The sequence below is a fragment of the Suillus subalutaceus genome (assembly GCF_016647625.1).
Source record: "Suillus subalutaceus strain FC151 chromosome Unknown DFJ58scaffold_35, whole genome shotgun sequence".
Lineage (NCBI taxonomy): Eukaryota > Fungi > Basidiomycota > Agaricomycetes > Boletales > Suillaceae > Suillus > Suillus subalutaceus.
This window is the reverse complement of record NW_024540284.1, coordinates 237,958-260,929: the sequence shown is the minus strand read 5'-3', so window position 1 is coordinate 260,929 and position 22,972 is coordinate 237,958. Positions and strand designations below refer to the sequence as shown.

Below are 22,972 nucleotides of genomic sequence, written 5' to 3'. Positions count from 1 at the left end.
CTCAAGACATCATCCAGCTTAAATGATAAATTAGTATACTCCAGCAATATATCAAGTTCATACCTGGGGAGAGCTCTCTTGATCCGTCATTGTACTACCCTCACCCAAATCACCATCAACCGCTAAAATTCTCTCGGCCACTTGATCATCTTCATCACGTGTGCTGAAATTCGAAATCTGTTGGCAGTGCAGTCACCACTTGAGGCTGGGAAGGTAGTTCTTCTCTTGAAAAACCTGTCATTCGTCAGTGCAACATGATGGAAAATAAAGAAGGTCATGCCAGGATGTGCGTTATGATGCCCACCAACTTCTCCCCAACCGATCTGCCTGTCTTCACTACCACCATCCAAACCAGATGTTTCTTCATCCTTCGACGTGTCTGACTCTTCGGAATCTGCTCCTAGTGGTGAACTCAACCAGAGGGCAGGATTCAAGTTATCATAGAAGGTAGTGTCTGATAACGTCGCAGTAGTTGAAGTTGTCCTGGAAGGTACTGGATCTGTGATGTGAGGAGCATTGGTCAGATGGTGAGCTTCGGAAGCAGGAGCCTGAAATTGAGATGAGTTAGAGGTACCAATGTGAGTCTGACTTCAAGAGGTGTCAGAAGCAGACAGTGCGTGCTGCCTCCTAGCATCGGCCATGAAGGAATTATTTAATACTTGAAGATCTGGTTCCGTGCCAGGGGGAACAATGGAAACAATCGGGGGTGAAAATCCATATTGTCCGCCAGCTTCACATTGCGCAAAAGTTGGTTGATCGTTCAAAAGTTGAAGGCTCAGGGTAGGAGCGATGGGAATCTGCAGAAGAATTAGTACATATATAGTCACAGAAGAATTAGTACATATATAGTCACAGAATAAAAATTCACCTTGTTCTTTGAGCGTGACTTGGAAGTTGTTGCATGCAGCGTCTCTGAAGGGCTATATGGTGGAGGGGGCTGCTTATTCTGAATGTCTGGTTAGTATTGCACCCCATAAACAGGATAAAAATACCTTGGAATGGCTTTTGCGACCCTTGCGAGGCGGTTCTGGAGCGAGAGGGTTTGCGGGAACGTTCAGATCAAGGGATGTAGCACCCTTGGCTTGGTTGGTCCATACTTGGGCATGCAAGATGGCGCCAATTTTCTCCAGCTGAGTGCCTCTACCTCCTTTCCCAGCACCTGGACGTCCCGAACATCGACGGTGTTGCGACTCATCTGCTTGATCGTCAGCTTGAGCATGCACTCTCTTCACCAGACCTTCTTGCCCTTCGGGTGCCTTAAGATCGGACTCTGTAGCTTTCCACTTCATTTTCTTTTTCTTGGGGCTACCTGGCATGACTTGCAAAGAAGGGGGAGAGATGAACCACAATGCTAACAATTTACAGATACTCACCTTTTAAATCTAGCTCCCATCGCACCTTGAAAAGCACTTAGAATAGAATAACTCAGTTAACATCATACACGTCAATGCACAAGCGTGCCAAATGTAATACAGCACAGCACAGACCATGGATGGGGTTGGTGAGATGTAGCCGAGTCCACAAGTCTGCTTTGACATTGAGTCAAAACGCGGTAGGCTGAGAGCAAATGTGTAAAACTGAACTCGTGTATAGTAGCCGAGCATGTTTGAACTTGGGTGGGAATATCTCCATCGCTGTCAGAACAATGCGTTCATTGTACACGTAAAGGGGCTATCAACTGATGTGAGGTACTGATATGAGAAAAAATTGCAATTATAAAGAACAATTATGTAGTTCTACCCTGTTACAGTCAAGTACGCCCCTATTCATTTTCCTTCTCTTACATCATTGTATTACATCACGATCACATCTTGCCGTCGCTAGATGATCTATTCTTGTTATCTCTGACTCGTCTTTGTTATCTTTGACTCATCTCTATTCTTGTTATCTTTGACTCGTCTTATCTCTGACTCGTCCTATGACCTCATCGTACCGGCCCTAAAGTCGTTACCATTCACTATATAAACCCGTCCTGTACTATGTAGTTCTTTACTTTAATCTTACTAGGTTTTACCTGGAACTTCCTTTGCTTAAGACCTCCAATCTTAAGTCGTATTGAACTTGATTCGAGTCGAGGACACTCTCCTTGCCTTGTCTTAGAACATCGAACTTCGGTATACGCCGAAGCCTTGAACGACCTTGGCCAATTACTCTTATCGAGTAGCCATACGTCTGAACTATCCTAGTTCGTAACATACCCTGCTTGGGCTGGGGCGCGACTTCCATCGTCCAGCCCATCCAACCTTTTATTATATTACGTTCATCGACTTTTAGATATGGTCCTTTGTTCCTGATCAACTTGTACCATTGCTTTGCAAGTGGGAGTAGACTGGAGAAGTAGGGGTGAAATTGTTGTTTGAGCTTGTGCACATTTGGGTGGAAAAAAAATGAAGTCTTCACATTGCTGGCTTCTTGGAACGTGTTGGTAGAGCATTGATACGGTAGCCACTCTTGAGTCCTATCAGCTGAAAGATCACGTCTAACACCAAGGGGACCCCTGAATTCGATGCAGATACACACGAAGACATAGAAAAGAGATTCAAGATCGTCGTGGTAGTGGTGTAGTATAAGAGGGGGGGGCATTGCAAGGGACTGCATTGCGAGCTTCGCCTTCCAGCTGCGAACAGATGTCGCCGGGTCGCCAACAGCCTCTGAGAGCTGCCACAGAAGAGAACGAGACATGAATGGCAATGTACCCTGATGATTGTTGTGAGCACATTGATTCTTACAGCAATAGAGTAGTACTGACCATTCCACAAATAGCATATTTTCGACCTGCAACAATATGCACGGCAAATTCCCAATCGATCAAGGTTCCCCGACCCCCATTGCCATCATCACAGATCATAGTGTTGTTAAGACTACAGTCACGGTGAAGAATTTCGCACTCCTCAACTGCTGTCTGTTGAACTGATGAATACGTCAGTAGAATGTAAAAGACGGACCAGATACAGTACACACTTTTGGCAATGTCTCGAAGAGCGCCTACCAACTCTAATTTAGTCTGGAACGCATGTAAAGGTCGCACGTGGGGCTTGAGAACCAAATGCAGATGCGTACAAGAGGTACCTTTGATACTTCCAAACACCTTGTATTGATAACTCATAGTTTCATCGACTTCCCCAGGCGCAATCTTGACAAGCCAATATTCGACCAGTTCTGGCATGCCGTGGACCCCTTCCATCTCCTGCAGCATGTCAACTTCATTTAACACATCATCTTTACCCCCAAGAACCCAATGGTCCTTTATAATGTATTCTTCCTCGTCTCTCCTGGCTAAATAACAGACGGTGCCTCGACCAATGAGCCCCTGACTAGAGAAAATCAGTTTGAGGATGTTGTATGCGTGATCATTAACTATGATCCTGCTGATCGGTTCTGAAAAGGGTTGGCAAAGAGGGTCTTCCAGTATATTTAGCTGAGGGGGGTCTGTAGGGAGGCTCTCTGAGTTCAACTCTGAGTCTGGCATCTTCACGTCTGAGTCCATCTCCAAGTCAGACTTGGGTGCATCAATAAACATCTTTGGTACAGTGCTTTGGGTTGCACCATCCATCTGGGGGTTGTGCGTTTGATCTAGTGTGGTTTGTTGTCTAGTAGAAGGGCGAAGAATTGGGTTTTTGAGCTGGGCTGGGCGAAGTGTTTTGGTGAAAATACTAATGGAGGGGTCGTAACCAATACATTAAAGATGACCGAAGGCGACGCTCGACAAGATATGCAGGTAATGGTTGGGAGCCTTGTCGATATGGATGGGAGGCGTTAAGATACCACCTGCATGGTCGTACATATGAACTCGTAGTTCACGGTACTCATTGGTAAGGGAGAAGAGTAAAACAAACCACCTCCAAGGCTGGCGCCTCAAGAGAAGGTAGGCCTTACTGTCAAGTGTTTTTCCAATCGTGCCTGAAGGTGTGTAGGGTTGCGATGTCAATTCACAGACAGCTTTGATGGTATCCCAATGAGCCTCTACATTGTCCAACAATGCAAGGTCAGGCTTCTGTGACATTTCATCATCCTTCACGGGGCGCGAGGAGTTCTGTGAGCTCCATGTACGAATCACTGCTCCGCTATTCACTGCCATGATTTGTTCTCGCTTCTGCTGAACAACAGCACCACATGTAGCATTGAAGAACGACGAAAAGATATCCTCCAATGTCTGTGGTTTTTGGCTGGTATCACCACTGGTGGCGTCCGGAGGGTGCTGCCCAAGTTGAATTGATGGGCCCTCGCCACTACTACCCCCCACTCCCAGACTCCTTGTTCACCCCTATTCTCTTCTCCATCTCCAATCACTTTGAGTTCGGGTAACTGATCAATGCCAGATTCACGATGTGATCTGGGAAGTGCCCAGTTCCACCTATGTACAGCTGTCTTTGTCATACAAGGGAACCATAGACTGTTCATCAAGGTGAGCAAATTTAATGTGAAGTCTGGTATCGTGATAATGAATTTTATGTAACGGAACATGGAGCTCTGTCAAGTCTGGGACTTCAATAGTAAATGTCCTGAAAATCCGCGACAACAAGTAACTAAGAGGCTGGGAATCAGCTGGTACTTCCTCCTCTACAATCAAATGATTGAGCTCGAGATCGGTGAGTTTGTCCATCGTAGGCACATCACTGACATGGGGAGCTGACATCAGTGACACTAACTTGATTCCGAAGTCTACAGTTTTGCTGTGATCTGCGGGTGCCATGACTGAGTAGAAGAGCGACAATGTCATTCAACAAATGCAGAATCCTAAGTGCTATGATATGTACATGATGTATCTTTTAGTACAAAAATGGTACTGATGAAGTATGAACATGGTGCAAGTTCTCTACTTGGATAGTGCAAAAAAGGTATTTTTATCCCAAAAATAATTTAACCAAAACTCCGTTGCATGCTCCAAGCTGTTGTATGCCGTGAGATGCGTGTCCGTAGTGGCGCAAAAATGGGGAACAAGATGGATAGGTGCTTTAAGCTGAGAGACTGGAATGACATTGCCCATCTGTGTGCCATTCAAGTGTTTTCCCTTTTCAGTGTATGGAGCTGGGTGGTCGGATCACATTCACTAGAGACATTGAAACATTGGATGTATGTTAGGAACTGATCATCCCATGCCCATGGCGTCCCACTTCTACCAATGGGCTGAATGATAAGCCTAATTTGGCTAATGGAGTGCCCTGTGGGGGGTCATTCTTTAGCTTAGTGAATATTGCCCTTAAAGACAGAAATAATGTACCTGAAAGGCCACTGGCAGGCCAAGTGTGCCCTGAGTTGGTCTGAATAATGGCCATATCATAACAACCTAAGGTCCATGGGTCACTAGGTGGTGCGCAGTTGAGCATTTGAGTGGGTTGAACATTACAGGGATCATGGAAATCAGTCTCCTGCAAACGAATCTTGAACCACACTTGAAGGTTCTCAAATGGAAGTTCAGCATCATGTGCAGACCTTCTAGGACCACCTATTGAGTGCATGTGATTGCCATAGGTCGCCTCACAGTGAAGGAAATCTGCGATAGCCGGCCGCAAGTCCGGTAGGCTGAACATGATGGCGACTTCATTTATGGTAGCATTCCTGATGGATGGATCATAGGAAAGATGAAGAGCGGTGCGCCCGACGATAAAAGAACATAGTGGGATGGGTACCAATCCAATTTCCTTGTGCTGGAGTATTTTTGTGATTGAAAAGTAGTTTGTGATAGGACGTGGTTGTCTGGGTCTTCGAGTTGGGGACAGTAGCTCTGCGGGAGAGTCATTCGTGTCATTGTCAATCTCGTCATCCTCAACAAATTCATCTCCAAAAATTCCCAGGTCTTCACTCTGCAAACGATCCAAAAGGCTAGTAGCAAGGTTGAAACGATTGAATTTATCAGCACAGTCAAGATGACGACAGATTTGCAGGTCATAATTATTATTGTTGGTAGATCTTGCAGGGTCTTTGACCTCAGTGATGTGAGCATGCTCAGTAACATCTGCAGACCACTGGGCTATAACGCCAGAGTTGCGGATGCTATGGACGATATTCTGCATAAGTTCAAATTTGGGGATCTGCCAATTGTCGATGACTTTACCCGCCTTTTCCCTGGCGAATACCAGCAGTGATGATCGCATGCTTGTTTGCATGGAACTCGTCCAGTGCAGCTGTAATGCGACTGAGATCCTTGTTGTCAATGCACAGTGATTGCACAAGATAACAAAAGTGCATAAGCGCATGTACAGCAACAATAACTCCAGCAGATGCTGCATCCGCACTGACCGCGATGATGGATTGCTGAATGTCCCGGTGACAACGACCCGTAACCTACTTAATTTTGGAGATACCTCCATGAAAATGTCGATAACCAGTGGTGGGCTGTATAATGGAAAACCGAAAATCTATCTCGGACCCTCCCACTGCAAGGATAATCTACTGGGTGTCATGGTCCCAAAACTCCTTATGAATGTGGTGCAGTGATTCAGGCGTGAAAAACTGGGAGGGATCTGCCAGCAACCAGTCCGACCAAAATGGTTGTCTACACCATTCAGGCGAAACTTCTGCACTTCGCAGAAACAAGCCTCGACGTCATCTGGACAAGCATGTGAACACATGATTTCCAGTTGTGCAAGAGTTATCGGTCGTGTCTGGGGCTCATGTTGGAAGGGGTCCTCAAAATCTTTGTACATCGCCATAGTCACTGGGGACGTCTTTCCACCGACACATGCCAACATCATGGCTTCTGGTGTGTCCGCAATATAACTAGCGAGCATTGTGAAACAATAACGGCTGCGTCCGATGGGATCAGACAACATGGTGCCATTTCGAGCAGCCAACTTCAGAGGTTGTAGTACAATGTCTAGGCAATGATGAACGAGCCGATCTTGCAACACACCTTTCATTCATTTATTTTTGTGAATGAATTTTGGGACCGGAAGGAGGGCACTGAGAAGGAAGGCATTTGAAGATGATTTTAGCCATGTGTTCATGTGAATGTTGGCGAGACTGATAAGGAGAGGATGCGCAACATGATCGCCCGACAATGCAGTAATGCATGTCTTGTCTGAGGATAGAATGGTACCGAGGAGAGTTGCACCATGGGGAAGTGCCGACTACAATAACGCATGAGGCAATAACTTTAGGAGGGACTGCATCATGCACCTGCATCTCCCAGGCATGTTCGCCTGTCATCCATTCAGTATATAACTGAGAGAGCTTCTCCGCTGTGCTGTACACCTTGCGAGCTGTGTAGTCTATGTGATTGTGAAATAAAGGATGGTTGAATAGAGTAGCGATGCATTCAAGCGGATCCCGCCAGTAGAGAACTGCAGGAGACTTTGTGGGATGCGACGTAGGAATAACTTGAGATTTTCAACGTGGACCGCTAGGTAACAATTCAGCCCGACCTCACAAATCTTTTGCTGAGCAGAAGGATAAAGGTAGATCATTGATCTAAGTGCTCTTTGAGCTAAGCTGTCATGGTGATGTTCAAATTTAACACTCACAATCTCTAGCGCTAGGAAATCATTGATTTTCCCCATGCTCAAGCCTGAATGAAGAAGCCATGACGCAAGTTGCCATTCCCTTCAATCGACTGAAAACTTATTAGGGTTTGATGAATACTATCAAAGTGTCAGGCTCACCTCTCGAACTCTAACCATTTCCTGAATAGTTTGTCCATCCGTTCTTTCATTGAGACTGTTGAATAGCTGAAGTAAGGTCTTTTTTGGTCCTCCGAAAACTTTGTTGATTCAATTCTCAACCTCGACCCAACCATTCGTTCGAATGCCTGCTGTTCACTGAACGGATAGTATAGATTTCTTTTATGATAGACACTGTTTTCATCAGTATCGAATAGGCTTAGAAATGTGTAGCCCTCCTCAAAAGCCAGTGGGGGCTGCGGAAAATAGTCGGTAACTACCTCACTGCCCTTGTCCGGAGTTCTGCCTCCAGATGCTTGCTCAAAGTCCAAATCCCTTCCCTAGTGCTGAAATCATAGAAACTCATGTCCTCTCCTTGTTCATAAGAGGGCACTTTGTCAATAGTATTGTCTACCGGCATAGAATCTTCGGTGAGTGGCAGGGTGGAGTTGAGTTGGATCAGATCTTCTAGCCAGTTATTGCATCCAGACCGTGGTTGGCTCATATGACGAGCGACTGATGTATGATCCAGAAATTCTTTTCTGCACAATGGACAATGAGCTGGGGCCATAACACACTATATCTGAGTCACAGACTTAAGAAAAGCAAAGAGTGGGTGAATTTGGCACTTTCCAGATGCCCCTGCTTTACATTGACCGAGTCTCTGAATCCATGTTATCCTCATCGCTAAAGTTCGACATTAATACTCTGCAATCACTATCATCGCTTGCTTCCTGCTCTGATAATTCCACTCATTATTCTTACACCAACCGTGACAATGAAGCTAATGGGGGACCACCTGGTGGTATGTGCAACTTATACGGAGTTCTTGAAGCTATCGAGTCACTAGTGAGTCCTCGTTTCTCATTTCTGTCTTCCTTATCACACCTTACATTTCAATAGTCCAGAGCCCACGAACCAACTGACTCCGAGGCAAGCCTTGTGCTTGATCTTGTAAGAGCAAAGAGAGATGTTTTCCAAGCACAGAAGACACTTGCAGACTGTGTGCTATGGGAGAATGAGGTGGGTGCGCATCTGCTCAAAATCCAAGTAGCAACTGCTGAGAAGAAAATCGATCAGACAGACATAGGGCTGGGATGTATGAGGATTGTCTTTAAAGATCACAGTTGGTCCCACATCCCTCCCAGTCATGCATCACAAAAACAAGGACAGTCAAGTGCGCATGGTAAGTCTGTCTCTTGCAATATTGTTGGTCTTACTAATGTTCAGGAATGAAAGTATCGCAGGGCTGGCGCCCGACGATTGTTCTCAATTAATCAATATCCAGAGTCGTGTTGTATCAGTTGTGTTGTAGTACCGTCATGTTGGGTTGTGCTGTCATCCATATATTTCGTATATGTAGTTATGTTGAGCTTATGTTTACATTGCCTTTGATAAAGATTTTTTGAGCAACCAATTTTTGTATGATATATGGCGTGTTTGTTTGATCTAATCAATTAACTGCTTCAAGTTTAGTATAAGTGTTAACTTGAAGGTTCTAACGAGTATTACTAACTAACTTGAAATAATAGAACATACTACTAGTACTAGTACTAGTACAGTACTTCTTAAGTTAGTGTAGGAGCCTCGTTAACTAGGTGTCTGTTTGAATTGTGAGTGCTTCATTGCTGTCATCTGTGAGCCTGCATGAACTGTAGAGCGCTGTGGCTTCCTGTCGCTAGACGCCAAATTTGTGACCTCTGTGAGAAAGTTGTAGTTTACTGATGTTCAGCGTTGTTGGGAATGTGACACTTCAGCTCCGATACATGAAAGGTGGGATAAACGTTAGTATGATCAGGCAGGTCTGGAGTGTAAGTGGATGACTCAGGGTTCACAGACACTATTTTGTAAGGGCCATCGAACTGTGGCATGAATTTTGCCACTCGCTTGCCACTTCCATTGAGGTACTCTCATCTTCTGTGCACCGTTGAAAGGTATACAAAGTCTCCGATGTCGAAGGTAGGTTCATCACCCCTGTGTGTGTTAGCGCTGTTTGCTTCAGCGATTCGCGATGCCAGTAGGGCGTCATGTGCATCTGCGATGTCGGTTTTTAGTGAAACGATAGCTTCCAGGGTGTTAGTGATGTCTGTTGGGAAGTCCTCTCATGCTGAGTGAATGCCGTCCTGCGTTAGTGGTGGCAGGAGATGTGGAATTCGTCCAAGGTGAAGGTGAAATGGAGTGTATCCTGTCGATGCGTTAGTTGTTGACATCATGTTGAATCTTACTCTTGGCAGGGTGTTCACCCATCCCGTTTGGTGTCGATCCATGAAGTACCTGAGCGCTTGATCAACAGTCTTGTTGGTACATTCGCTCGCACCGTCAGTTTGTGGGTGATAGGCCGTTGACATCTTTAGCTTTACTCTGGTCAGGCGGTGTAGGGCCTTCCAGAATTTGCTCATGAAAAGTTTGTCGCAGTCTGATACTACACTCAATGGCAAGCTGTTTTCGCAGTACCAGTTGTCGAAGAAAAGGTTCGCGACCTCCCGTGTGTTCATGTTCATGCAACATGGTATCAGTCTGATGTCGGCTCCCAGTCGGTCCATGACAGTCATGATTCCGTCGAATCCTCTCTCTGATGGCAGTGGACCTATGAAGTCGATAGCGACTGACTCACCTCTGTGGTCCGGTACTGGTAGGGGATGCAGAGGTCCAGCTGGTTTCATTGTACAACTCTTGTTTCTAGCACATTTGGGGCATGCAGGTATGTAACTTTCTTCAAGGTTGCGTCTCATGTTTGGCCAGTAGCATGATTGTCGATTTGCTGCGTAGGACTTGTCGATGCCGAAATGGCCAAGATGGTCGTGTGGGAGACAAAATATTGTCTCTCTAAGGTGTGTTACCCTAGGTATGATCAGCCATTCATTAAGGTATAACAGCCCGTTGTAGAGACTCGCGTTTCTGCAGGCTCATATGGGCTCATATTACGAATTCTGATGACTGGCCTTCACGGCACAACTCGCACCATCACCCTCTAGTCATTCCCTATAGAGCGCACCACTTTCCCCCAGAACGCGCCATAGGCGCGACACTTTCCCGCACAACGCGCAGTATTCCCGCGTGCGCGCCTTGCGCGCTTTCTCGTGCGTAAGCGCACTGCGTCGCACATCATCCAGGAGCATCCATCCATCGTCCAACCAGTCCCTCGGTATGTCCCTTTTCGTTATCTGACCATATTTGGCATATTACACTTCCTATTTCGTTATGCACCCTTACTTTACATCACCTTACCTCACTTACATACTTAGAGCGCTTCCTATTCGGCTCCGAGCCCTGGGAGAGCGCTTAGGTAGAACTTACATACTCTCATGTTCGTTTTACACCCGAACTATTCCACCTTAGCTTCCTACCACCACCTTCCTACCACTCAGTATCTATCACCAGTTAGCCCATGCAATGCACATATCCATCATCATCTTGAGGCCCTAGCATCAGTCTATAGCTAGTGGCACTATCAGTATCCATCTAGATCCGCGCTTTTCCCTCTTATCAGTCTCAGTATATATCTTTTACACCTGTGCACCGCTTGCACTACCTTCCCGCGCTCCGCGCACTTTCGCACTTCGCTTTCCCGCGCGCGCTTTCTCGCACTTTCACCGCCATTCACCAGGGTTGATCAGCATCATTCCGTGGATCCTTGCTTTCCTTGCTTCCCCTTTAGGGTCGAACGTTCTTGCATTCTGCGAGTATAGCAGCTAGGCAGAGCTGAGACTCACTTATACTGGCTGAGCACTTTTCTTATATGTGCCTGCCAGGTTGTGATACCCACACCGTCTCATTGCTGAAGTCCTGGCAGTGATTCTGTCAGTTTTGACAACTTCACGCACCAAGGATCTGTCAAGTAGCCGCTTTTGATGTCCTTCAGCAGTGAAGTGTCTGGCGTTACTGACAGGACAAGAGAGATTGGTTTGATGTGTGTTCCGACCGCAGCGGGCATGTGTGCTGTGAGGGCGAGGAATGATAGCTGCGTGCTAGGGGGAAGAGTGGGAAGTGGGCTCTCAAGTGCTCCTCTGGATACGAGTGGAAAGTCGTCCCAAGGGGATTGCTACTGAGAAAGATTCCTCTATTGAAAGGTGAGGGGGATCTATAACCAGCGGTTCAGTCTCGAAGTCTGAATGGGACTCTGAGGCAAATAATGCACCCAAAAGCGAAGTGCGCTAGCTAAAGGCACCTAAACGCGCTAATAAGGTGGAAAGTGCGGAAAAGCGCGCTTCAATGTCAAAGCGCACTTTGTGCGATCACAATGGAGTGCTTCGAGTAGAGATGACAATCAAATGGGGAATCAGGACTTTGATAGATGTAGAAATAGACACTTAAAGGTGTCAAAGCGCCAATAGGAAGGAAAACCGGTGTATTCAGATAGAAACTCAAGCTATACACTTCGATGGTAGTGGAGTGGAAGTAAGTGATCGGAAAACAAACATGGTGATGTGTAGGTATGCTAAGCGAGTTCCCACGGCTCGGAGCCAAATAGGAAGTACTAAGGTAAATGGTGAGGTAAGTCAGGGTCCATAACGAGATATGATGATAAGTACTAGTGCCTGCGTGATGGAGTATGAGATCTGAAGAAGGGAAAACGCACCAATGGACCTTGGAGGACTAGGATGGGACATGCGGAGGACAGGCGACGGATCCTAAGGAAATGCGACGAAGTGCACCGTAACGCGCTCGAACGCACTTGAACGCGCTGGTACACGCCAAAGTGCGCATTGCGTGGAAGTCGTATTAGAAGCGCGTTGTAAGGATATCGAGTGCGTCGTGAAAAGCCGTGAATTTGGTACATATGAGCCTGGTGAAATGTGAATCTCTACAGCTGTTTGTTGTACATACTTCGGCAATTCGTCGTTGTCTGGTTGGAGACGTGATAGGGCATCCGCTGTCTTCTTACTTGAGGGTCTTATATGTTGAACAGAATACAATGACTATCACAATTGTACTCTTTAAGACTAAGGTGCCAGCTCCTCAAGTTCACGGTCAATGGATTTTCTACTTCTCGGTTGATAATGTGGTGTTTGTGGGTGGCCAAAGGGTAATAAATTACTTCTTTGCTAGATCACTTCTCGATAGTAAAGGAGTATATATATTTTGTCAGGTTAACTTAAACCTAGTAGGTAATATGAACCTCTCTGAACTGAATGTGGCACGAATATGTAAAATGATGGATAAAACAATAGATTATTGTATAGGCGATCCCTGTAAGATAGTATACAATCAATCTAAACTAAGTGAATATTATTGTTTTCAAAGGCAACTTGTAGGCCTTCACTTTCTTCGTGATCTCACAGTGTTGAGACAGAAAGTGGGAAAACTCCTGACTTCAAATTCCTACGTTCCCACATGGTTTGGGAAAAGAATGGAAGGGGAAAAACTTATATATTATGTGAGAATGGAGTCCTTATATACATTTTAGAAACCATCCTTACTAAGCAATGAGTCATCACTGGATTGGTAAGATTATGCTTACAAACCAAGCCTTTTGGTGTGCTGAATCAGCTGCTTACTAAAGTACATGAGTAAAATATTACAAAACACTGTAAAATATTACAAAGCATGATGAATCATGACAAAACATGATGAGTCATGGAAAGTCCTTACAAATCAGAATATTACCAGTCACATGACATGCTTACAAACATATCTGAGTGGCTCACTGATGTAATCAAGTGGCTGAATAAACATAAACAAATAATGGAAAGAGACAGAAACTAATGGAAACTACAAATACAACTAAATAAATAGAAACAAAGCTTACATAAGTGAGAAGTATATCCTTTGTACACTCCTCTACTCATCTCCTTTTACACTGCTATTCATATATGTCATGGTATGAACTCCATACCATGCATGACACCGCGACAGAGTTGTCTTCACCACGGATATATTGGATATGAAAGTCGTACTGTCCGAAGAATTCTTGCCACCTGGCCTGATGATGTGAGAGCTCCTTCTGTGTCATGAAGTTTTCTAAAGTCCTGTGGTCTGTGTACACCGTGAACGGTGTACCCAGGAGTTCGATTCTCCATTTCTTCAGGGCTCGTACAATTGCTAAAAGCTCCTTTTTGTGAACAGGATAAAGGCAGTGATAATCAAAGCTCAAGCTTGATTATCGCGGACAGTATTTATGTTGATTATGGGAACTCAGGTAAGCAACGAGCTTACACCCTCCCACATTTTTAGATCTTTTTATCCCCCCACCAGTGCTGGCTCCCAATCGCGTAGCACTGTGGTTTGGTGTGGGAATTTCATCCTAAACGGGAGGACACAAATGGCCGCCCCAAGGGTGAACCTTGAAATCTGCTCAGAGCGGGTTGGAACACCCGACCTCCTGCTGCCTTCTACATGAAGGAAACCAACCATCTCTGAACCCTTAACCACGTGACAGCATGCAAGGAACCGAAGGCAACCATCTTTCCCATACCCACCCTCGTCCCCCTTATCCTCTATATCTTCAGACGACACGCCCGCCAAATGTGCCGCCCCTGCAACTGTCTACAGTGACTCTTCATCAGACTCAGAACCTGACGACACGCATATATTATATCCCTGCTCTCACAAAATGACAAAATCTGCTAGCGTCGAACAATCTGCCCCCAACAAACCGCCGAAACTCTTGGCAGGCACACTCACACCTGAAGTCGCTTGCGACTGGAACAATGCCTGTACCACATACTTTCTACATAAGGGAATTGAGCCTGAGAACTCCCAATCGCATAGCACTGTGGTTTGGTGTGGGAATTTCATCCTAAACGGGAGGACACAAATGGCCGCCCCAAAGCTCCTTTTCGTGAACAGGATAGTTCAATTGCGCTTCTCACTGCAGCATCGAATTGAAAGCAACTGGTTGTGCTGTTTGTGGCGTAGGGCCCATGCTTAGCATAGCGCCTATGTGCCAGTCGCTGGCATCACATGTTATGAAGATTTTGTTATCGCCCATGTTGTCATGATCGATGGTCGTCAGGCAGTCTCGATTTATGGCCAAGCATTTAATGGAGTCGAAGGCTTGCTGGTGTACGTTGGTCCAGCCAGGCCAGTCGGCTTCACTCAACTTTGTTGTTAAGGGTGTCAATAGTTGTGTATGGTCTGCTAGTCCAGGCAGAAACTGATCGAGGTACCTTACAAGACCGAGGAATGAGTGTACGTCGTTTGTTGATTTTGGTGTTGGCCAGTCCAGGATTTGCTTGGCTTTCAAAGAGTTGGCCTCGATACCAGAGGCTGAAATCCAGTGTCCTAAGAAGTCGATTTCTGTGCAGAAAAGGGACATTTTCTTTGGTGAACAGAAGAGACATACCTTTCATAAGGTGTTGAGAACCAGCTTCACATTTTTGGCATGTTCTGCTACTGATTGGGACCATATTATTATGTCGTCGAGGTATGCATGGCAGATTTTGCCAATCAGGCCACAAAGGGTGATGAACATCTGATGTTGGTGAGTCGCAGGAGCGTTCCTTTCTCCTTGTGGCATGACCATCCACTCATGTAGCCCTTCAGGCATATTGATAGCTGTTTATATTGTCTGGGTGTATGTGTGTTTGAAAGACAGAGTTCGTCATATCGATCTTCCCAAAGATTTTGCCTTTTGCACAGTCGCGTAAGATCTCGTCGATACGTGGTAGCGGATGGTTGTCTGGTACCATTGTGAAAAACACAACCTGACTAGGCACTTGTAAAGGTACTAAGCCAGTATATGTCTAAGCTCTGCCTATGCTGCTATACTTGCAAACAATAAAGCAAGAACGTTCGACCGGAGGGAATAGCTACTAAGGACAACTTAAGATAGAAAGACCTGAAAGTGCGCTAGAGCGTGGGAAATTGCGTCGCAAGATACTGTGCTAGTGCGCAGGAAAGTATGTCGCAAGTATAGAGCGCTATGGCGCGAGAAAAGCGGAAGTGCGGGTCGGTAGATGGTCGCTATCGGGTCACTAATGCATCAGTAGCGGAGCAGAAATGCGTCGCTATTGGGTTGCTAATGTGTTGGTAGCGGAGTGGAAATGTGTTGCTACAGCGGAGATGCAGGTAGGGAGTCTAAGGAGTGTAGTGGATAACGAGTGAGGTCAAAGGTATTGATTGCAAGGGTAAGGGAAAGTCAAGGTAAAGTGTTCAGGTATAAGGGAACCAATAGGGGCTATAGAGCGCAGCTAAAGGTGACTACTTCTAAGTAAAACTTAAGGGGAAGGAAATACAGTTGAAGGGAAGTAATCTCGAAGTAATCACCATAGGCTTCTTATACTAGTAAGCTATACCATCTCGGACTCAGAAGGGATAGGATGTACATGTAATAAGACTGTAGCACTTTTTACAAACTCAAGGCAAGGCAAATTACATACCAATGAGGTAGGCTGGACAATGGATGGATTCTGATGTTCCGAGTGGATCCTAGAGCACGAGAACAGCGCGCTGGATAAGCGCTAAGCGCGGGAACAAGCACTAGATAGAGCAGACATGCGCTAATGGATCTAAAACACATTGCTGGTAGTTCTGACAGCGCTATAAGCGCGGGAATAGCGCAGGATAAGTCGCGGGAATAGCGCAGGATAAGTCGCGGGAATAGCGCAGGATAAGTCGCGGGAACATGAGTAGCGCTGCAGGAATGTGCGCGCATAGTGTGGGAAAGTGCGGAATAGCATCGGACAAGGGTTATGGCTGAGACAAGTGAAGACTGCTGATAGGGGAGTAGTGAATAATATGAGGGATAACTTTGGTCCACTTAATCAAGGCTTATGCAGGTATACATGCCTAGCGCCAATATGATTGTCACACCGTGTTTGCATTTAGTGCCCTATAATCATTAACCCATCTCGGCAGTGCCGTAGGGTCTTTCTTTGGTATCAGGAAGGCGGGAGAGACGAAGGGGCTTGAAGATGGTCGCAGCCGTCCAGCTGCGATGTGCTGGTTCAATAGTGCATCCCACGCCTCACGGTATTTTCTTGGGGTGTTGTACCGTCTGCACTGGATTATCTTATTTGGGTCTTTCAGGGTTATGCAGTGCACAATGTCCGTCGGTAGTTGATCGATGTGTGGGATATCATTGGGGAATCTGTCCTTGTACTTCCTCCGCATCTCTTTATCAAGATGTTCGAGGTGTTCTTTTGTTCGTCTCAATGAAGGCGAGGACATCTATTCGATGACACAACAGTGTGACCACATTAGGCATTTCAGTGACCATATTTTCCTCAAGGTTCTTGCAACAGTAATTCAGGACAGTCTTGAGCTCAGTGACGACATCCTTACGTAGTCATCGCATGTCATGATGTGTTGGAATATTTACCTTTGTTCGAGGCGTGTTTTGAGGGGGGTTCAAAAGATCATAGTTCGCATCTTTGGCGATACAGGTCCGATTTTCATGATCTATAACAAGACAATTGTGTGATAAGAAAGGTCCTCCGAGGAGGAGTGGAACCGCAAGGTTCGGCACAATAATAGCGCATATTGTACGCGAAGTCCAGTCATGATTCACAGAAGACGGAGACAACAAGACATATTCAGAGAAAGAGAAAAGGGAAGAAGAATTGTCCAAGAAAGCCAAATTTGCTTCTATCTTTGCATGCAGTTTGCGTCTATGCAGTCCCAGCTTGTTGACAACACTTTCATCAATCAGAACTAGATGTGACCCATGGTCAATCAAAGTGTCGAGACGTTCAAAGGAATTGGAAGAAGGCCCTGTCAATTGACAAGGCCATACAAGGTGGGCGGTTTCAAAAGGGGCTATGCACATGTCATCCTCTGAGCTTGATCTGTCGTCGAGTACCGACAATAGCATCACAGCTCCAATAATCCCAACAGCGGCCATGGTCTTACCCTTTGGCTTGGCTGCTATAGCGTTGGATTCTGTTAGTGTCTTGTATGAAGATGCTTCAGGCATGCCGTCTGTACACTCTTTTGACTGGTGTGAGACGTAGAACTTCTGGTATTTGAAACACCCTTTGTGTTTCATCAGCAAGGTGCATTTGGCCTCTGATAGGGTTCCTAGATGTGAAGAGGATGGAGTGTATGTCCTTGGGGCTGACATTTTGTTGGAAGAAGTCATGCGCCTCGAGGACTTGTGAAGGTCCTCAGCCATCTTTCTGTGGCTGGCAAGGTCCTTGAGACACTTGTCATCAAGATGTTTGACTTCTTCAATCCATTTCTTGAGCGTTAGATCCTCAGCAAGTTTCGCTCTGAGGTCAGGAACGGTGAGCTCATTGCAGATGTTGGCTTCGAGCTGGATGCGCAGTTGTTCGTTGGATAGGTGGGCCACATTACCATACAGTAGTGCATTCAGATTTTGCAGTTCCAAAACCCATTCGTAGAAAGGGTGACTGCCTTGTTGCGATCCTATCACCTTCCTTCGAAGCTTGTTGTCCCAGTGGCTTTCGAGCCAAGCTTCTTTGAGAGCGGTCATGTACTCGGCAAAGGTTCCAGTGTCTAGAATAGCTCACTGAGTGAGATACCAAGTGTGTAGATGTGCGGCGTCCATTATTCTGGACGCTATCATCTTTACTTGGTTCTCAGGCTCAATTCCCTTATGTAGAAAGTATGTGGTACAGGCATTGTTCCAGTCGCAAGCGACTTCAGGTGTGAGTGTGCCTGCCAAGAGTTTCGGCGGTTTGTTGGGGGCAGATTGTTCGACGCTAGCAGATTTTGTCATTTTGTGAGAGCAGGGATATAATATATGCGTGTCGTCAGGTTCTGAGTCTGATGAAGAGTCACTGTAGACAGTTGCAGGGGCGGCACATTTGGCGGGCGTGTCGTCTGAAGATATAGAGGATAAGGGGGACGAGGGTGGGTATGGGAAAGATGGTTGCCTTCGGTTCCTTGCATGCTGTCACGTGGTTAAGGGTTCAGAGATGGTTGGTTTCCTTCATGTAGAAGGCAGCAGGAGGTCGGGTGTTCCAACCCGCTCTGAGCAGATTTCAAGGTTCACCCTTGGGGCGGCCATTTGTGTCCTCCCGTTTAGGATGAAATTCCCACACCAAACCACAGTGCTACGCGATTGGGAGCCAGCACTGGTGGGGGGATAAAAAGATCTAAAAATGTGGGAGGGTGTAAGCTCGTTGCTTACCTGAGTTCCCATAATCAACATAAATACTGTCCGCGATAATCAAGCTTGAGCTTTGATTATCACTGCCTTTATCCTGTTCACAAAAAGGAGCTTTTAGCAATTGTACGAGCCCTGAAGAAATGGAGAATCGAACTCCTGGGTACACCGTTCACGGTGTACACAGACCACAGGACTTTAGAAAACTTCATGACACAGAAGGAGCTCTCACATCATCAGGCCAGGTGGCAAGAATTCTTCGGACAGTACGACTTTCATATCCAATATATCCGTGGTGAAGACAACTCTGTCGCGGTGTCATGCATGGTATGGAGTTCATACCATGACATATATGAATAGCAGTGTAAAAGGAGATGAGTAGAGGAGTGTACAAAGGATATACTTCTCACTTATGTAAGCTTTGTTTCTATTTATTTAGTTGTATTTGTAGTTTCCATTAGTTTCTGTCTCTTTCCATTATTTGTTTATGTTTATTCAGCCACTTGATTACATCAGTGAGCCACTCAGATATGTTTGTAAGCATGTCATGTGACTGGTAATATTCTGATTTGTAAGGACTTTCCATGACTCATCATGTTTTGTCATGATTCATCATGCTTTGTAATATTTTACAGTGTTTTGTAATATTTTACTCATGTACTTTAGTAAGCAGCTGATTCAGCACACCAAAAGGCTTGGTTTGTAAGCATAATCTTACCAATCCAGTGATGACTCATTGCTTAGTAAGGATGGTTTCTAAAATGTATATAAGGACTCCATTCTCACATAATATATAAGTTTTTCCCCTTCCATTCTTTTCCCAAACCATGTGGGAACGTAGGAATTTGAAGTCAGGAGTTTTCCCACTTTCTGTCTCAACACTGTGAGATCACGAAGAAAGTGAAGGCCTACAAGTTGCCTTTGAAAACAATAATATTCACTTAGTTTAGATTGATTGTATACTATCTTACAGGGATCGCCTATACAATAATCTATTGTTTTATCCATCATTTTACATATTCGTGCCACATTCAGTTCAGAGAGGTTCATATTACCTACTAGGTTTAAGTTAACCTGACAAAATATATATACTCCTTTACTATCGAGAAGTGATCTAGCAAAGAAGTAATTTATTACCCTTTGGCCACCCACAAACACCACATTATCAACCGAGAAGTAGAAAATCCATTGACCGTGAACTTGAGGAGCTGGCACCTTAGTCTTAAAGAGTACAATTGTGATAGTCATTGTATTCTGTTCAACATATAAGACCCTCAAGTAAGAAGACAGCGGATGCCCTATCACGTCTCCAACCAGACAACGACGAATTGCCGAAGTATGTACAACAAACAGCTGTAGAGATTCACATTTCACCAGGCTCATATGTACCAAATTCACGGCTTTTCACGACGCACTCGATATCCTTACAACGCGCTTCTAATACGACTTCCACGCAATGCGCACTTTGGCGTGTACCAGCGCGTTCAAGTGCGTTCGAGCGCGTTACGGTGCACTTCGTCGCATTTCCTTAGGATCCGTCGCCTGTCCTCCGCATGTCCCATCCTAGTCCTCCAAGGTCCATTGGTGCGTTTTCCCTTCTTCAGATCTCATACTCCATCACGCAGGCACTAGTACTTATCATCATATCTCGTTATGGACCCTGACTTACCTCACCATTTACCTTAGTACTTCCTATTTGGCTCCGAGCCGTGGGAACTCGCTTAGCATACCTACACATCACCATGTTTGTTTTCCGATCACTTACTTCCACTCCACTACCATCGAAGTGTATAGCTTGAGTTTCTATCTGAATACACCGGTTTTCCTTCCTATTGGCGCTTTGACACCTTTAAGTGTCTATTTCTACATCTATCAAAGTCCTGATTCCCCATTTGATTGTCATCTCTACTCGAAGCACTCCATTGTGATCGCACAAAGTGCGCTTTGACATTGAAGCGCGCTTTTCCGCACTTTCCACCTTATTAGCGCGTTTAGGTGCCTTTAGCTAGCGCACTTCGCTTTTGGGTGCATTATTTGCCTCAGAGTCCCATTCAGACTTCGAGACTGAACCGCTGGTTATAGATCCCCCTCACCTTTCAATAGAGGAATCTTTCTCAGTAGCAATCCCCTTGGGACGACTTTCCACTCGTATCCAGAGGAGCACTTGAGAGCCCACTTCCCACTCTTCCCCCTAGCACGCAGCTATCATTCCTCGCCCTCACAGCACACATGCCCGCTGCGGTCGGAACACACATCAAACCAATCTCTCTTGTCCTGTCAGTAACGCCAGACACTTCACTGCTGAAGGACATCAAAAGCGGCTACTTGACAGATCCTTGGTGCGTGAAGTTGTCAAAACTGACAGAATCACTGCCAGGACTTCAGCAATGAGACGGTGTGGGTATCACAACCTGGCAGGCACATATAAGAAAAGTGCTCAGCCAGTATAAGTGAGTCTCAGCTCTGCCTAGCTGCTATACTCGCAGAATGCAAGAACGTTCGACCCTAAAGGGGAAGCAAGGAAAGCAAGGATCCACGGAATGATGCTGATCAACCCTGGTGAATGGCGGTGAAAGTGCGAGAAAGCGCGCGCGGGAAAGCGAAGTGCGAAAGTGCGCGGAGCGCGGGAAGGTAGTGCAAGCGGTGCACAGGTGTAAAAGATATATACTGAGACTGATAAGAGGGAAAAGCGCGGATCTAGATGGATACTGATAGTGCCACTAGCTATAGACTGATGCTAGGGCCTCAAGATGATGATGGATATGTGCATTGCATGGGCTAACTGGTGATAGATACTGAGTGGTAGGAAGGTGGTGGTAGGAAGCTAAGGTGGAATAGTTCGGGTGTAAAACGAACATGAGAGTATGTAAGTTCTACCTAAGCGCTCTCCCAGGGCTCGGAGCCGAATAGGAAGCGCTCTAAGTATGTAAGTGAGGTAAGGTGATGTAAAGTAAGGGTGCATAACGAAATAGGAAGTGTAATATGCCAAATATGGTCAGATAACGAAAAGGGACATACCGAGGGACTGGTTGGACGATGGATGGATGCTCCTGGATGATGTGCGACGCAGTGCGCTTACGCACGAGAAAGCGCGCAAGGCGCGCACGCGGGAATACTGCGCGTTGTGCGGGAAAGTGTCGCGCCTATGGCGCGTTCTGGGGGAAAGTGGTGCGCTCTATAGGGAATGACTAGAGGGTGATGGTGCGAGTTGTGCCGTGAAGGCCAGTCATCAGAATTCGTAATATGAGCCCATATGAGCCTGCAGAAACGCGAGTCTCTACAACGGGCTGTTATACCTTAATGAATGGCTGATCATACCTAGGGTAACACACCTTAGAGAGACAATATTTGTCTCCCACACGACCATCTTGGCCATTTCGGCATCGACAAGTCCTACGCAGCAAATCGACAATCATGCTACTGGCCAAACATGAGACGCAACCTTGAAGAAAGTTACATACCTGCATGCCCCAAATGTGCTAGAAACAAGAGTTGTACAATGAAACCAGCTGGACCTCTGCATCCCCTACCAGTACCGGACCACAGAGGTGAGTCAGTCGCTATCGACTTCATAGGTCCACTGCCATCAGAGAGAGGATTCGACGGAATCATGACTGTCATGGACCGACTGGGAGCCGACATCAGACTGATACCATGTTGCATGAACATGAACACACGGGAGGTCGCGAACCTTTTCTTCGACAACTGGTACTGCGAAAACAGCTTGCCATTGAGTGTAGTATCAGACTGCGACAAACTTTTCATGAGCAAATTCTGGAAGGCCCTACACCGCCTGACCAGAGTAAAGCTAAAGATGTCAACGGCCTATCACCCACAAACTGACGGTGCGAGCGAATGTACCAACAAGACTGTTGATCAAGCGCTCAGGTACTTCATGGATCGACACCAAACGGGATGGGTGAACACCCTGCCAAGAGTAAGATTCAACATGATGTCAACAACTAACGCATCGACAGGATACACTCCATTTCACCTTCACCTTGGACGAATTCCACATCTCCTGCCACCACTAACGCAGGACGGCATTCACTCAGCATGAGAGGACTTCCCAACAGACATCACTAACACCCTGGAAGCTATCGTTTCACTAAAAACCGACATCGCAGATGCACATGACGCCCTACTGGCATCGCGAATCGCTGAAGCAAACAGCGCTAACACACACAGGGGTGATGAACCTACCTTCGACATCGGAGACTTTGTATACCTTTCAACGGTGCACAGAAGATGAGAGTACCTCAATGGAAGTGGCAAGCGAGTGGCAAAATTCATGCCACAGTTCGATGGCCCTTACAAAATAGTGTCTGTGAACCCTGAGTCATCCACTTACACTCCAGACCTG

The 22,972-nt window shown here is 46.0% G+C and overlaps 4 protein-coding genes across 4 annotated transcripts; all 4 read right to left on the bottom strand.

Moving 5' to 3' along the window:
• Positions 1–154: 154 nt before the first annotated feature.
• Positions 155–1,316, bottom strand: DFJ58DRAFT_726393 (uncharacterized protein; the record flags this gene model as incomplete). Its single annotated transcript, XM_041385359.1, has 5 exons — positions 155–234; positions 305–548; positions 660–797; positions 869–946; positions 993–1,316. The coding sequence occupies 5 exons, from the start codon at positions 1,314–1,316 to the stop codon at positions 155–157; spliced, it is 864 nt and encodes a 287-aa protein (XP_041245412.1).
• Positions 1,317–2,782: 1,466 nt separating this feature from the next.
• On the bottom strand, positions 2,783–3,055 carry DFJ58DRAFT_607764 (uncharacterized protein; the record flags this gene model as incomplete). Its single annotated transcript, XM_041380834.1, has 2 exons — positions 2,783–2,910; positions 2,962–3,055. Coding segments are annotated over 2 exons (222 nt in total), but the record flags the coding sequence as incomplete, so codon positions are not given.
• A 2,023-nt stretch (positions 3,056–5,078) lies between these two features.
• On the bottom strand, positions 5,079–6,095 carry DFJ58DRAFT_726391 (uncharacterized protein; the record flags this gene model as incomplete). Its single annotated transcript, XM_041385358.1, has 1 exon — positions 5,079–6,095. One exon carries the CDS (start codon positions 6,093–6,095, stop codon positions 5,079–5,081), a length of 1,017 nt encoding a protein of 338 aa, XP_041245410.1.
• Positions 6,096–7,211: 1,116 nt separating this feature from the next.
• Positions 7,212–8,299, bottom strand: DFJ58DRAFT_840229 (uncharacterized protein; the record flags this gene model as incomplete). Its single annotated transcript, XM_041392595.1, has 5 exons — positions 7,212–7,379; positions 7,464–7,542; positions 7,602–7,757; positions 7,880–8,140; positions 8,250–8,299. The coding sequence occupies 5 exons, from the start codon at positions 8,297–8,299 to the stop codon at positions 7,212–7,214; spliced, it is 714 nt and encodes a 237-aa protein (XP_041245409.1).
• Between the last annotated feature and the right edge of the window lie 14,673 nt (positions 8,300–22,972).